This window comes from Oratosquilla oratoria, chromosome 43 (assembly GCF_046742065.1).
Source record: "Oratosquilla oratoria isolate Oo_2021 chromosome 43, ASM4674206v1, whole genome shotgun sequence".
NCBI classification, from domain to species: domain Eukaryota; kingdom Metazoa; phylum Arthropoda; class Malacostraca; order Stomatopoda; family Squillidae; genus Oratosquilla; species Oratosquilla oratoria.
Window position 1 is genome coordinate 26,649,525 of NC_134819.1, and position 14,842 is coordinate 26,664,366.

Sequence of the window (14,842 nt, forward strand, 5' to 3'; positions counted from 1 at the left end):
ATAAATAGGTCAACAAATAAAATAATAAATAGATTGATTATTTAATTAATCAATTAATTAATAAAATGAAAATTGAATAATATATAAAAGATTAAATGATTATTGCAGATGCATTTTGTCGTATCAATTACCAGTTACATTTACCTCGAACCGAGTTGTAATATCGATTTTACATACGTCCATGTTTATAAACTAACATCCTTATATTATCGTTACAAAAAATCTCCCGCCAATTTTTCCCGCGTACTACCACTACCTTCCCTACTCTTTTTGTCTTCCTTCCCATTTTTCATGTACATGCATTATATCTTGGGTTTTGGGTACCTACATTTCACCATTTGTACGTTGCATGCTTTCTACTATCATATTCTTTACAATGTGAAATTTGTTGATAACCCTTGGTGTAAATATCAGTTGACTGCACTGTCTTTTACATTACCCTCATTTCAGCCATCTTCTTTGCCAACCCAAATTTCCTTTATTGTTATAATCCACCGTCTTGCCCGCTTACTAACCCCCTTTTGTACCGAGTGGAACCAATTAATTTACGCAAGCTGCCGCCAGGCTATTTCATTCAACAACAAATGCCCACCTTCGAAGACAATTCGATAACCGCCTTCTACATCGAGTGACTCAGGCTGCCATGCCTCTTCTTCGTTTGTAAAAAGCGTTTTCCGGAGATGGGCTAATCTAGTCTGTATAAAACGTCAACCAGATGGTAGATCCCTCTATACCGAGGTAGGCATTGTGCAACCCAAGAAATAGAGGCAACTTGATGGAACGGTAAGTGGGAGAGGAAATGGGGTTTATCAATTATAGTCAATCTATCGATTGTCTATCTTATCGCGGAACATATTCCCAGAATCATATATATATATATATATATATATATATATATATATATATATATATATACACACACACATATATATATATATATATATATATATATATATATATATATATACATATATATGTATATACACACACACACACATATATATATATATACATTATATATATATATATATATATATATATGTATATATATACATATATATATATATACATGTATATATATATATATATATGTGTGTGTGTGTGTGTGTGTGTGTATTTACCTAGTTGTACCTAGTTGTATTTTACGGGAAGGGGAGCTATGCTCGTGAGGTCCCGTCTTCATATCTCATTTTATCTAAACTATTTTTAAATTCATGTATTGTTTTTGCACACACCACTTTCTCATCTAACTTGTTCCAACTGTCTATTGCTCTGTGAGGAAAGCTGTTCTTTTTCAAATCTCTTCTATAGTTGTCTTTTTTTATTTTCTTTCCGTGTCCTCTTGTATTTCTGTCATCCCATTTTATCAGATTCTCTCTATCAGTAATTTCTATGCCTTTCATGATTCTGTAAATAGCTATCAAATCTCCTCTCTCTCTTCTTTGCTCTAGTGTCTGTAGTTTAAGTTTTTGTAGTCTCTCTACATATGATAGTTTTGAGAGTGTTGGTGCCAGTTTAGTAATTGCTCTTTGTATTCTTTCAAGTTTTTTTATACATTTTTTTGTACTTGGTGACCATATCGTTGCTGCATATTCCAATCTTGGTCTTATCAGGGTGACTAGGATTTTCCTCACCATTTCTTCATCCAGGTATGTAAATGCCACTTTGATTGTTCTTATTAAATTATAAGTTTCTCCAAAAATCTTATTTATATGTTTCTCAGGTGACATATTATTCATAACAATGACTCCCAGGTCCCTCTCATTTTCTACTCTTTTTATTCCTTCTTCTCCCAAATTATATGATCCTGTTATTCTGTTTTTGCTTTTTCCAAATTCCATTATACTACACTTTTTTGTATTGAACTCCATCTCCCACTTCCTACTCCATTCTTGTACTTTATTTAGATCTCTCTGTAGTGATTCACAATCTTCTTCAGTTTTCACTCTTTTCAGTAATTTTGCATCATCTGCAAAGAAGCTCATATAGCTTTCAATTCCTTCATCCATATCATTAATATATATAGCAAACATTATTGGGGCCAGAACTGTTCCCTGCGGGACACCGCTTATTACTTCATTCCATTTTGAGTGCTGATCTCTTATCACTACTCGCATTTTTCTTTCTTGCAAAAAGTCTTCCATCCAATTTAGCAATTTACCTTGTATTCCTCCTTCATATTCTAATTTCTTAAGCAACTTCTTATGTGGTACTTTGTCAAAAGCTTTTTTTAGGTCTAGAAATGCACAATCAGCCCATCCATCTCTTTCTTGTATTATATCTATTAGCCTTGAATAGAAACATATTAAATTGGTGACGCATGATCGTCCTTGTCTGAATCCAAATTGCCTTGGATTTAGTACGTTGTTTTTTTCCAAGTATTTTACCCATCTACTTTTGATAATTCTTTCACATATTTTTGCTATTGTACTTGTTAGAGAGACTGGTCTATAGTTGGTAGGTTCTTCTTTATTTCCTCCTTTATATATAGGTACTATATTTGCTTTTTTCCAATCTTCTGGAACTTTTCCTTCTTTTAAGGAACTGCTTATTATGCTATGTATTTTGTCTGCCAGTTCATTCCTACATTCTTTCAGAATCCAGTTTGCTATTTCATCTGGCCCATGCGATTTTCTGACATCAAAATTACCCAAGTGTGTCAATATTTCATTCTTCGTTACTTCTATTTCTTCCATAGGGGGGACTTTTTCCTTCCACTCAATCTCTTCAGGTTGTATATTTTCCCTTGTAAACACTGATTTAAAATGTTTGTTCATAATTTCTGCCATTTCCATTTCCTCAGTGTATTCAACTCCCCCTTGTCTTAATTTCTCCAAGTCTTGTTTGTTTTTCAGTTTATTGTTTACAAATCTGTAGAATAGTTTTGGTTGATCTTTACACTTTTCTATAACATCTTTTTCATATTTTCTTTTTTCCTCTCTGCACTTTTGTACATATTCATTTCTATAACCAGTATATATTTTCCATTTTTCAGGTCTTCTGTCTTTTTTCCATCCGGTCCAGGCTTTGTCTCTTTTGTCTTTTAACTCCCTACAACTTTTGTTGTACCAGCATTTTACATATTCTTTTTCTTGTTTTTGTCTTGGGACATACTTTTCCACTCCTTCTTTGTAAATTTTTGTCAAAATATTCCATTTCTCTTCCACTGATGTTTCTTCTTTGTATATTTCTTCCCAGTTTTCTTGTTGGAAGAATTCTCTTATTTTATCAAAGTTTGTTTTTTCATACATCATTCTTCCTTTTCTATATTGTTCATTTCTTTTCATATATTTTTCTTCATTAAGTTCCAGTTCAATCAATATGTGGTCACTTTTACCTATTGGTGTTTTATATTCAATCTTGTCCACTATTCTAGGTTCAGATGTAATTATTAAGTCTAGCCTCGATGGTTCTTCTTCATTTCTATACCTAGTGTTCTCTTGTATCCATTGTGTCATTGAATGGTCAGTAATCATCTCAAGTAGAGCATTTCCCCATGAGTCATCACCACTCTTTACTGTCATTTCTTCCCAGCAGATTTCTTTGCAATTAAAGTCGCCCATCATAACTATTCTTCCTCCGTCTTCCATTATTTTAGTTAATGCTATCTTTGTGTCCTCTAACATACTTTTATGTTCATTCTCCTCCCATGAGGCTGTTTTCGGAGGCACATAGTTGATCACAAATTTTCTGCTCTTCTTATCTCGGTCTTCCACTTCTATCATAATCATCTCTACTGTATTCTTTCCATATATGACACCTTTCACGTTTATATCCTTCTTTGTCAGGAACATAACTCCACCCCCTTGTTTTTTCTCTCTGTTTCTAATCCAATAATTGTATGTATCATGTCCTACACTGTTGGGTGGTAGTGGGCCTTTTAATTTTGTTTCTACAATTCCCATTATGTCCGGTTCTTTTTCTTTCAAATAATCATTCAGTTCATTCAATCCTGTTATCAATCCATCTATATTTGTGTAAGACACTCTTAGTTTTCTGCCACTTCCATTGTGTTCTCTGTTTCCCTTATGTTTTTCTTTAGTATGTCGAACTGCTTTATTTTCATGTTCACTACTCTCCAATAGAATCTCTCTTTCTCTGACTCCGTTCTTTCCTCGTTTTTTGCCTTAGCTTCAATTCTTTTCTGCTTTTCTGCCTCTCTTTCCTCCTTATTCATTTCTCTTTTTATCCATACCTTTTTATATTGATCATTTGTTGCTAGTTTCCCTGTCTTGGATAGAATTTTCTCTGCCGTTGTTTGTGACCTGAATTTAATCTTAATTGGTCTGGTCTTATCTGTACTATATTTTCCGAGTCTGAATTTTTCCTCAATTTCCTTTATAATTTCTGGTTCATCTTCCTGGACTAATTTTAATAAACTGCTTACCCTTTCATTTTCCTCCTTGATTCTTGCGGTTCTATCTGGGTTATGTTTCTCTTCCATTCCTAATATAATTATACATTTCTTTTTGTCAGCTAATTCTCTTACTATATTCTCCTTCTGTCTCATCACTTTAATAACTGAGTCTTCATTATGTTCTTTCAATTGCTGTTTGACTATGTCAGTGAATGAAACCTTATTCCCTTCTTGAGTTATTCTCCAATTTTTAGCTTCTGTAGCTATTTTCTCACTGTTTTCATTACTATTCTTCTTCAATTTCTCATTCTCCTCCTTTACATTTCCTAACTGTCTTTTTAGGTCCTCTACTTCTTCAGTTAAGTTTCTGTTAGCCTTCTCTAGTTGTTCCAATCTTTCAATTCTTTGGAGAATGGAGCCTACATTACCTAACTTACGTTCCAAGTCCTCGATCACCTTATCAACTCTCTCCTCTAGTCTTATCAGTCTGGGGGGGGTTGTGTCCCCCCCACCCTCTTTAAATCCCTGGAACATATTCTCGTCACTTTCTACTGTATTTCTCCTCTCTATACTTCTAATCTTTACATTTTTATTTGCCATTTCGTCATCCGGTGGTCTTTTCATGTTGACCTTCCGCCCGTCTGCCTGGGCCAAGTCCTCCACATCCTCATTACTTTCCATTTCCCCAGTAATCCCTCCCCCTCTCCTCTTTCCTTACTTTCCCACTACCTCACGAGCAATTCCCCCCCCCCTGCAAATACAAAAAGGCACTTCTCTTTGCGTTGGTATCCTCAATCTGCACTTTTCTTCAGAGCGTTCGTCAAGCCGTCCGTTCGTTGAAAGTGTGTGTGTGTGTGTGTGTGTGTGTGTGTGTGTGTGTGTGTGTGTGTGTGTGTGTGTGTGTGTGTGTGTGTGTGTGTGTGTGTGTGTGTAAAGGAGGGTTAAAACGACAACATTGTTGCAGTCGTTCAAATTTTTCTTCGTATTCTCGATTTTCCTGATTAGAGATTTTCCATTAACCGGGTGAATTGAAACTAGGTCTCTATATTCTTCCATTTGTATATATACATATATATATATGTATATATATATATATATATATATGTATATATATATATATATATATATATAATTCCGACAGTCGTCCCCGGATTCGAATGGAGCAGTGGTTCTTAACCTGGGGTACCTGTACCCCCAAGGGGTACGAAACCTTAAACCAGCGGTGGGAGACATGGTAGCCCCAGTGCAATGGCACTGTATATTTACCATGAGAAAGCAAGGTGAGGTTTGTATCACTAATCCTTTTCATGTGTTTGCATTGTATTTGTATTGGATGGGGGTACGAGAATTTTTTTCTGAAATATCAAGGGGTACGGGCACTGAAAAAGGTTAAGAGCCACTGGAGAGAACGAGAACGCGAAGAACGCGAGAACGCGAGAACGCGAAGCCGACGCTCTCCCAACTTAATATCGGATGTCTAAAATTCTCCAACCTGGGAATTAATCTACTCCCGAGGAATTAAGTCGACTGCTAACTGCCGTCCGTACTTAGTTTTTACAGAGAACTAACATCACTCGTAGCTTCGTGGTTAAGCTGGTACGTTTCCTTTGTGGACTTTCGTCGTTGTCATACCTGAATAGAATCACCAGTGACGGTGTAGTCGTCCCCAGATTCGAACAAAGGCTCGCGGGAATGAGCAACCGATGCTCTACAAACTTAATTCTTTGGGAGAAGATTAATTCCCAGGTTAGAGAATTTTACAGATCCGAATTTTCGCGGATTTTGATTCCACAGACTTGTTTGACCATCTTAGACACGCACGACCAGTGACATGCTATACTGGGCAGCATTACACAGAAGAAATGGAACCAATTTCGCAAGAGGAGGTAATACCCACATAGTGATTAGATTAACAGACAAAACGTGACCCACCATTGCCTTGGATCACGTGCTAGACTCACGATTAGAAGAGCTGAATGAGAGCTCCATAAATCGTGTAGGCTGATCTATGTGTAAAAATATGACTTTACATACACCCCATCTGCTTCCTCAAGGGAGACAGTACCAGTTGGTAGGATTATGATATCTGCTTGCTCAAGGGAGACAGTACCAGCAAGGCTTAATCCCGGTTGAACTGAGAGGTCAAGAAGTTATTCATTATTCTAACAAACCGTGAGTATGTGTGTGTGTGTGTCTACCTAACTATAGTATACAGGAAATAGTAACGGTCGTGGGACCTTCTCTCTTACTCTTCAAATGTTATAGTGTGTGTGTGTGTGTGTGTGTGTGTGTGTGTGTGTGTGTGTGTGTGTGTGTGTGTCCGTGTGTATGATTCACCATGGTCTTGGATCGCGTGTTAGACTCGTGATCGACAGTTATTTCCCTCCCGCAAGAGGGCTCAGAATTCATATATGACCGATCTATAAGTAATGCTGTGACCTTACACGCACACACACACCCAACTCCCCGCTCACGAAAGTTGGAGTAACGACTCGCGGCGCAGCGATACTGAAATTACTACAGCCCTAGGCGGGATTCGAACCCGGATCGCCGTTGTGTGTGTGTGTGTGTGTGTGTGTGTGTGTGTGTGTGTGTGTGTGTGTGTGTGTGTGTGTGTGTGTGTGTGTGTGGGTGGGGGTGTGGGTGTGTGGGTGGGTAGGTGTGGGTGGGTAGGTGTGGGTGTCCGTATATGTATGATTGACCGTGGTCTTGGGTCACGTGATAGACTCGTGATCGACAGCTATTTCCCTCCCGCAAGAGAGCTCAAGGCTCATATATGACCGATCTATAGATAATGCTGTGGCCTTATACTTACACACACACACCCAACTCCCCGCCCACGAGAGTTGTAGTAACGACTCGCAGCGCAGCGATACTGAAATCATTACAGCCCTAGGCGGGATTCGAACCCGGATCGTCGTTGTGCGTGTGTGTGTGTGTATGTGTGTGTGTGTGTGTGTGTGTGTGTGTGTGTGTGTGTGTGTGTGTGTGTGTGTGTGTGTGTGAGTGGGTGTGTCCGTGTGTGTATGCACCATGGTCTTGGATCACGTGATAGACTCATGATCGACAGCTATTTCCCTCCCGCAAGAGAGCTCAAAGCTTATATATGACCGATCTATAGATAATGCTGTGGCATTACACTTACACACAAACACCCAACTCCCCGCCCACGAGAGTTGGAGTAACGACTCGCAGCGCAGCGATACTGAAATTATTACAGCCCTAGGCGGGATTCGAACCCGGATCGCCGCTATGTGTGTGTGTGTATACATGTGTGCGCGCGTTTTTGTGATTCACCACGGTCTCGAACCACGTACGCACACACACACACACACACACACACACACACACAAGTCTTTGCCTTACATAGCAGTATTGTGGGACTTTTAGCCCTGCTCAAGAACCAAGCTCGCTTGTACGAGATTGTGTACAAGTTATATAGCTTATTAATGACAGATGAACTTTTCAAGTATAAAAAAAAAAAGAAAAAAAAAAATCGCGCAATTTGTCTTAGAATTTTATTTGCTTTCCCTGAGGAGGAAATATATTGTTTAGATGATTTGAGATAATTACTGATAATTACCCCAAGCTCCTTTTCACTATCCACTTTTATTAACGAATTTCCAAACAACTTGTAATCGTACTTATTGCAATTTTTACCTATGTGAATAACCTTACATTTACTTGTGTTAAAATTCATTAGCCACTTTTCAGACTATTGCTGTAATTCATCCAAATCTTCTTGAATATCTAATTGGTGTAAGTGATTATTTGCCATTCAGTACAGTTTTGTATCGTCAGCAAATATGGAGATAATAGATTTCAGTCCATGGTCTATATCATCTATATATACTATGAATAGAAGTGGCCCAAGAACGGAATCCTGATGAACATATTAATTCTATATTGTTTCTTTTATCATAATTTGAGATAACTGCGTTGTAAAATTCGATCATTCATTTTTTCTTACGATTGAGGTTAAGCTTGTAGTTAACTGGCTTCTTTTTGCCACCCTTTTTAAATATGGGGTTAACGTTAGCTAGCTTCCACTCAAAGGATTACAAAGGAGGAGCATGCCAACAGGAGACCTTTTGGTCCATAACTAGGTTGGATGTAAAAAAAAATATATAATAAAGATAAATAGATAAACAGATAAGTAAAAATTATAATGATATAAATAATAATAAGTAAATAAAGAGGTAAAGTTAAATCATAAACGAACAGGTAAATATTAAATAATAATAAATTGACAGATAAATCATGATAAATGATAATCAAGGAAATGATAATAAACAGACAAATAATAACTACCGGTACATAAAATCTCTTGGGACATCTCCGGATATGATGGATTTTTTTTCTTTTTTAATAATTTCTAATGGAACAACAATCTCATTTTTCATTTTCTTTAAATTTCTTGGTTACCAACCGTCAGGCCCAGGTGCTTTATTAATTTTGATTCTTTCTATTCATCTCTTGATTTTTTTTTTTTTTTTTTTTTTTACATATTTACAGTAGTGAGTGATTTTTCCCCTAGACTTATAACGGGCTTCAGTTAAGATTTCACTTTGAGGTTTTTCATTTACGAACACGGAGCTAAAATACGCCTTTTCTCTTATTGAAATTAATTCAATCTCTCTCCTACTGCATTTTCTCATTTCAGTTTACCTACCACTTAAAATCTTTCCATCTTTCTGACTGTCCCTACGATTCCTTTACTAACTTTGTTGGTTAAGATCCTAAAAGAATATATATATATATATATATATATATATATATATAATATATATATATATAGAAAGAGAGAGAGAGAGAGAGAGAGAGAGAGAGGGAGGGAGGGAGAGAGAGAGAGAGATCAAACGACAGATGATCTGAAGAAGACCAAAGTGATCGTAACGTAAGAGTATAATCTATTCCGAGAGCATCTTCGTGTTACTTCCACCACCCAAAACACCTTAATATGTTTAGTAGCAATAACTCCCTTATATACACAATTATTTTTTCATTTTCCTACAGACTTCTCTTCCCCTTCCGCAAAAACTGATCCCGCGGGCGCGAGTGATATTTTCTGAGTAGTCCAAGTGGAGACTCGAATTTAGATGTCTGAATTAGCGGTCGAGCACGTTACCACAACACCAGCAAGTCGTGTATGTAAATCTGTGTATCCCCATGGTCTTCGACCACGTGTTGGATTTGTGATCGATAGCTATTAACCACCTGGAAAAGAGCTCAAGAATTCATATATGGCCCGATCTATGGGTAATAGATCTTACACGTAGACAATAGATAGACAGATCTTACACGTAGACAATAGATCTTACACGTAGACAATAGATAGATAGATCTTACACGTAGACACGCAACTCTTTGCACACCAAAGTTAGGGTGATGGCTTGCAGTGCTTTGGAGATTTATTCAGTCCTGAGCGGAGGGCGAACTTAGATCACTGCATTAGTGGTCTAGCGTGGTACCACTACACATATGTTTGCATGTGAGAGAGAGAGAGAGAGAGAGAGAGAGAGAGAGAGAGAGAGAGAGAGAGAGAGAGAGTAAGAGAGAGAGAGAGAGGGTGGGGAGGGAGGGAGAGAGAGAGAGAAATAGTGCATTGCGTGTTTGTGCGCGCGTGTGTGTGTGATTCACCATGGTCTTGGATCACGTGTTGGACTCGTGATCGACAGCTATTTCCCTCCCCCAAGAGAGCTCAGATATGACCGATCTGTGGTTAATGCTGTGACCTTACACGCATACACAACCCCAACTCCCCGCCCAAGAGAGTTGGAGTAACGACTCGCATCACAGCAATACTGAAATAATTTCAACCCTGGCCGGGATTCGAACCCGAACCGCCTTAGTGGCAGCCGGGAACTCTACTAGTGCGCCATCAAGTGTATGTGTGTGTGAGAGAGAGAGAGAGAGAGAGAGAGCAGTGTGTGTGTGTGTGTGTGTGTGTGTGTGTGCTCGCCGTGTTTTATTACCTGGTTTACACACCTCACGTAACAAAAATTTGGCAAGAGCTAAAATCCTAGTCGATAATTTACTTTTAAAGCTGCATTTCCATGAAGACTCGAGCTGTGTTGTCATGAGTCACTGGATTAAATACTTTCCGAATTCTCAGCGTTCATACCAAATTATCCAAAACGAGGCAATCGATATTCAGTGGCAAGGTTGATTTCAAGAAGGTAACATAGTCTCTCGATGAATTAGCAGTTTTCTGGTAGATTAGTCATCGCAAACGTAGGTAAACCCAAATCTGGACACATGAAACAAATACCATTTATTTCTTGAACTATCCAGAAGTCTTAGAAATTGACAAATATATATATATTTTTTTAATGTGGAGATGGCTGAATCTTCAACGGCGTGAATTGATGTGTAGAGTAATGGCAAATCATTCTACAGGAACAATAACTGCATTGTGATGAAACAAATTCAGGATGCTCATGAACTAAATTTATCAGAACATCCACTTGCATGTGGTTGCCACATCTGCTGACTCATAGAGACTAATGAAAAAAGGAGTCCAACCCTATGAGTGTTGGACTCGAATTGACTCTCCTCTATAAATTGATGTCTGAGAAATTACGTAATTTTAATATGAATTATATTCTTGGCGAATAATGAATCTCGCTCATTTGAAGAGACTATTCGTTTGGTACAAACATAGTCTTAAGGTAGATTCACACAAATCGCCGTCTTCTCTCAGTCTATCAGTGAAAAATATCGTTATTTTGAATTGGGGCGACGCATTCACACGTCCGGTGCAGTACTGAGCCGTGAAGTTGAATATCGTCGCCACCGATATTTATTTGTTTTTCACAGACGTCGGAAGGGTCCTAGACACACACAAAAAAGGAAGAATTTAGCCTTTTTAATACACAAGATAATGTACCGTTATTGTATAGCAAAATAAATGCCTAAGATTTGTTTGTCGTTAATGAAACGTTCTTTCATTATTTCACTTAAACAAAATGCCATACATTGCCTCGGTGGCCTTTTACCAATGAGTGTCTTTGTTTCTTCAGCGGAGCCTCTGGTTTGCTTAGCAACATGCTAAAACCATTTTTGGACATTCCTCATACAGAGTAGCAAACTCTCCTTCATTTTTTTTTCTACTTTCTTTTCTTTATTTTATGTTCACTTAATCATGGCAAGCATTGCCTATTCCGCGTCTGAAAACTACCTTGGAAATCACCGATTCCACGCTGTATAGGGTCACTAAGGATGTGTGTGAATAGATGTCACTGATTTAACTGACACGGCACTGAATCGACCTTTCGCCAAGTGGTCGAGGTAGACGTTCATGTGTTTGTGACCATGCCCAGTAGTCAGGTGTTAACCAGGACAAAATCTAATTGTAGATGGTTTAAGAACTACAACATTGAATTATTGTTCCCCTTTTGTTTTGTCTAGGGCGGGAATCCCACTAATACAGGCCCGAGAGAGATATTGGGGGGGGGGGGGGAACCAGTACCCTGTTGCCCCAGGTGTGCAGGGAGCTAGACGATAAAGGACAGGAACTTATATAACTAGAGCTGCTATTCTTTTCCCATAAAGCTGTTTACGTGGAATACATTTCTTCTTGTCCTTTCTCTATCTTTTCCCACTTTGGATTGGTGGAGGCATTGGAAATAATGGGGAATTGGCGGAATTTTGATTCGGGGTGGGGGGGTCGGACTTGCTTGCTGCCCCGTGGCCAGCAATGGTTCTCGACGGCCTCTCTTACTGATCCATCTTAGGTGAGCTGAATGGGAGGAAGAGGGGGAATGAAAGAGAACGTGGGGTTGAACATTCAAATGCCATGGGAAATCCTATTTATCTATTTAAGATGGACTGAATTAATTTGAACCAATGGCACCATGGCACCGGATAAACATAATGTTTGAACAACGGTCCGATTTTTTATTGAAAAAATCATCCCTATTTGCGAGAAACTGAAAATTGTGAAAGACAAGAATATATTTTAAACAAGATAGTGAAATAGCGACCAACAATGAGTTAAGTCAACCCCGCCAAGAATTGATGAAACAAAAACAAGTCAATGAATAAATAGCACGTCAAAACAACTTAAAAAAATTAGAAACCCATAATAAATCTTGGACGAGTTGAATTAAGTAAAGTGTAAGCGTGTACATTTCTGATGTCACAATAACCTATATGGAATTTCAAGCTACATTCCCTACTTTTACACACGCCTGTTTGGTTTCACCAAAAATTAAGTCTGTTCACATTTTGTTGCGTGGAAGCAAAAAAAAAAAAAATCAAAGATAGTATTGATAATTTGAGATTCACTGGTAGACTGATATTTCATTTTTGTGGTATTTAGTTTTCTTCAATTTGATAGTACTTTACCTACATTGGGTAAGTGAATGGATAAAAAAATATTAAGAGCTTGAACGTGAATTTGCAAAAAAAAAATGTATACATCAAAATTCAGTGCACGAAGACACTCCTATTTAAATGTTGATGCAGATAGATCGAATAATGGACAAAATGAGTCTTGCTTGGTCAATTCAATCTAGACTTTACCTGTTTGGCTTCGTGAATTTTGAGATGAAGTAACCTTGATTGTGCACGCGCGTGGATGATGGACTCCTTGTTGCGTCTTCGCTCTGCTTCACTTTCCTCGTAAAACGCCTTGCTTTCGCCTTCTGCTCAAAGAAAGTCATAAGCGAATACGTGCACAATCTCACTGGTTTCCCATATTTCTATTTTGCCAAAACTACCCAATCCCTGGAATTGTATTTAAGTTAACTTACCGTACTAGTTCACCCAAGCGGCCTTCAAAACAGAAGTAGAAGTATAAAATGCCAATGGTACATACCAGACAGCTGCATTTTCCTTCTTAAATCCTGTATCTCCTTGTTAATAAGGGCTTTCTGGTCTGATAAAGACGGCATCTTTGATAAATACTATACTGTCAACGTACGGACAGCTGTTTACAGTCTGTTGTCATGGACACGGAGTTTAAGAAAATGAAGGAACATGGGAGACTATAGCAGTTGTAACATTTTTTCTACATCTTAATTTTGTATTTCAACAAGTTTTATTTTTATAGCTCTATTCAATTCTCCAGTAATGAAGGATTAGTTTGTAACAGATTTTGTCTACATCTACATTTCAACTTTTATTTTTTTAAAGTGTTCTCAGTCAATTCAATTTCCAGTATTTAAATTTGAAGGATTTTCTACATCTTAATTTTTTTTTCAACAAGTCTTATTTTTATAGCTCAATTCAATTCTCCAGTATTTAAACTTGAAGGATTAGTTTGTAACAGATTTTGTCTACATCTTAATTTTGCATTTCAACTTATTTTTTTTTAGTGTTCTCAGTCAATTCAATTTCCAGTATTTAAATTTGAAGGATTAGTTGTAACAGATTTTTTTCTACATCTTAATTTTGCATTTTAGGCAGATTTTAAATTTTCAGACAACTTAATTTTCCAGCACATTTAAATAGAAAGGATCAGGGAAAGCGGGAAATATAAAATATCATTTATATAAAAAATCTTATGTACAAAATGTCTCTAGATAGAGAAATAAGTCAGGTACAAAATCTTAGATGCTTCTAAAAGAAGCGAAATAAATATATCTAATGATATGCCTTAACTCTAGAAGAAACTGGTCCAGACATCTACTTCTTGGCCTTCTTGGCTGCTGGCTTCTTGGCAACCTTCTTTGCTGCGGGCTTCTTGGCAGCAGGTTTCTTTACTGCGGCCTTCTTGGCAGCAGGTTTCTTTGCTGCGGGCTTCTTGACGGCCTTCTTAGCGGCGGGCTTCTTTGTGGCCTTCTTGGCAGCGGGCTTCTTAGCGGTGGTCTTCTTAGCAGCGGGCTTCTTGGCGACCTTCTTAGGGGCAGCTTCAGCCTTAGCAAGCTTGAATGAACCAGATGCACCAGCTCCCTTAACCTGCTTCAGGGCTCCGGCCTGCACTCCCTTCTTCAGGGCGAGCTTCACACGGCTAGCAGCCTTCTTCTCATCACCGACCTTGTAGGTAGCAACGATGTACTTCACAATAGCCTGGCGAGATGATCCACTGCGTTCCTTCAAAGCCTTGATTGCGTTGGCAATCATCACTGCATACACGGGGTGGAGAGGCTTTGCAGCAGGCTTCTTTGCCTTGGTGGCCTTCTTGGCAGGGGCAGCAGGTGCGGCGGCAGCAGCGTCAGCCATGGCGAAGTTTGAGGGTGATGTCGGAGCGAATACGCTGAGAGCGAGTGCAGGAGCTTAACCTTGACGGTTTGAGTGCTGAGAAGCGAATGACGTCCACCGAGACCGCGGCGATATTTAAACACCCCATGCGTACCGAAAAGTAGCGTAGTAAACATGAACGCGCGTTTTCGTTCGCTTTTGCACCCAGGCGCGACTTATCTGTGTTTGTTACTTCAGCTTTATCATTTATTTAGTACCGTTTTATTCGCGCATCTGGTTAAAACTTATTTATACATATAATAGAAAGATGGGGCTACCGAATCATGTAAATAAATAAAC

General features: G+C 38.3%; 2 protein-coding genes across 2 annotated transcripts in view; both read right to left on the minus strand.

The window, feature by feature from the left end:
- Positions 1-13,254, minus strand: part of LOC143022020 (outer dynein arm-docking complex subunit 3-like) — a 33,658-nt gene extending 20,404 nt beyond the window's left edge. Inside the window, exons 1-2 of the mRNA XM_076179956.1 lie at positions 13,179-13,254; positions 12,884-13,005 (exon numbers count right to left, since the gene is read on the minus strand). Coding sequence (XP_076036071.1) covers positions 12,884-13,005; positions 13,179-13,254 — 198 coding nt within the window. The remainder of the gene's footprint in view (positions 1-12,883; positions 13,006-13,178) is intronic.
- Positions 13,255-13,836: 582 nt separating this feature from the next.
- On the minus strand, positions 13,837-14,620 carry LOC143021943 (uncharacterized). Its single transcript, XM_076179851.1, has one exon. It carries the CDS (start codon positions 14,522-14,524, stop codon positions 13,988-13,990), a length of 537 nt encoding a protein of 178 aa, XP_076035966.1. The 5' UTR covers positions 14,525-14,620; the 3' UTR covers positions 13,837-13,987.
- Positions 14,621-14,842: the final 222 nt, after the last annotated feature.

Coding starts and splice junctions, on each gene's coding strand:
- LOC143021943 (XM_076179851.1), bottom strand. CDS start 14,524: ATGGCTGACGCTGCTGCCGCCGCACCTGCTGCCCCTGCCAAGAAGGCC.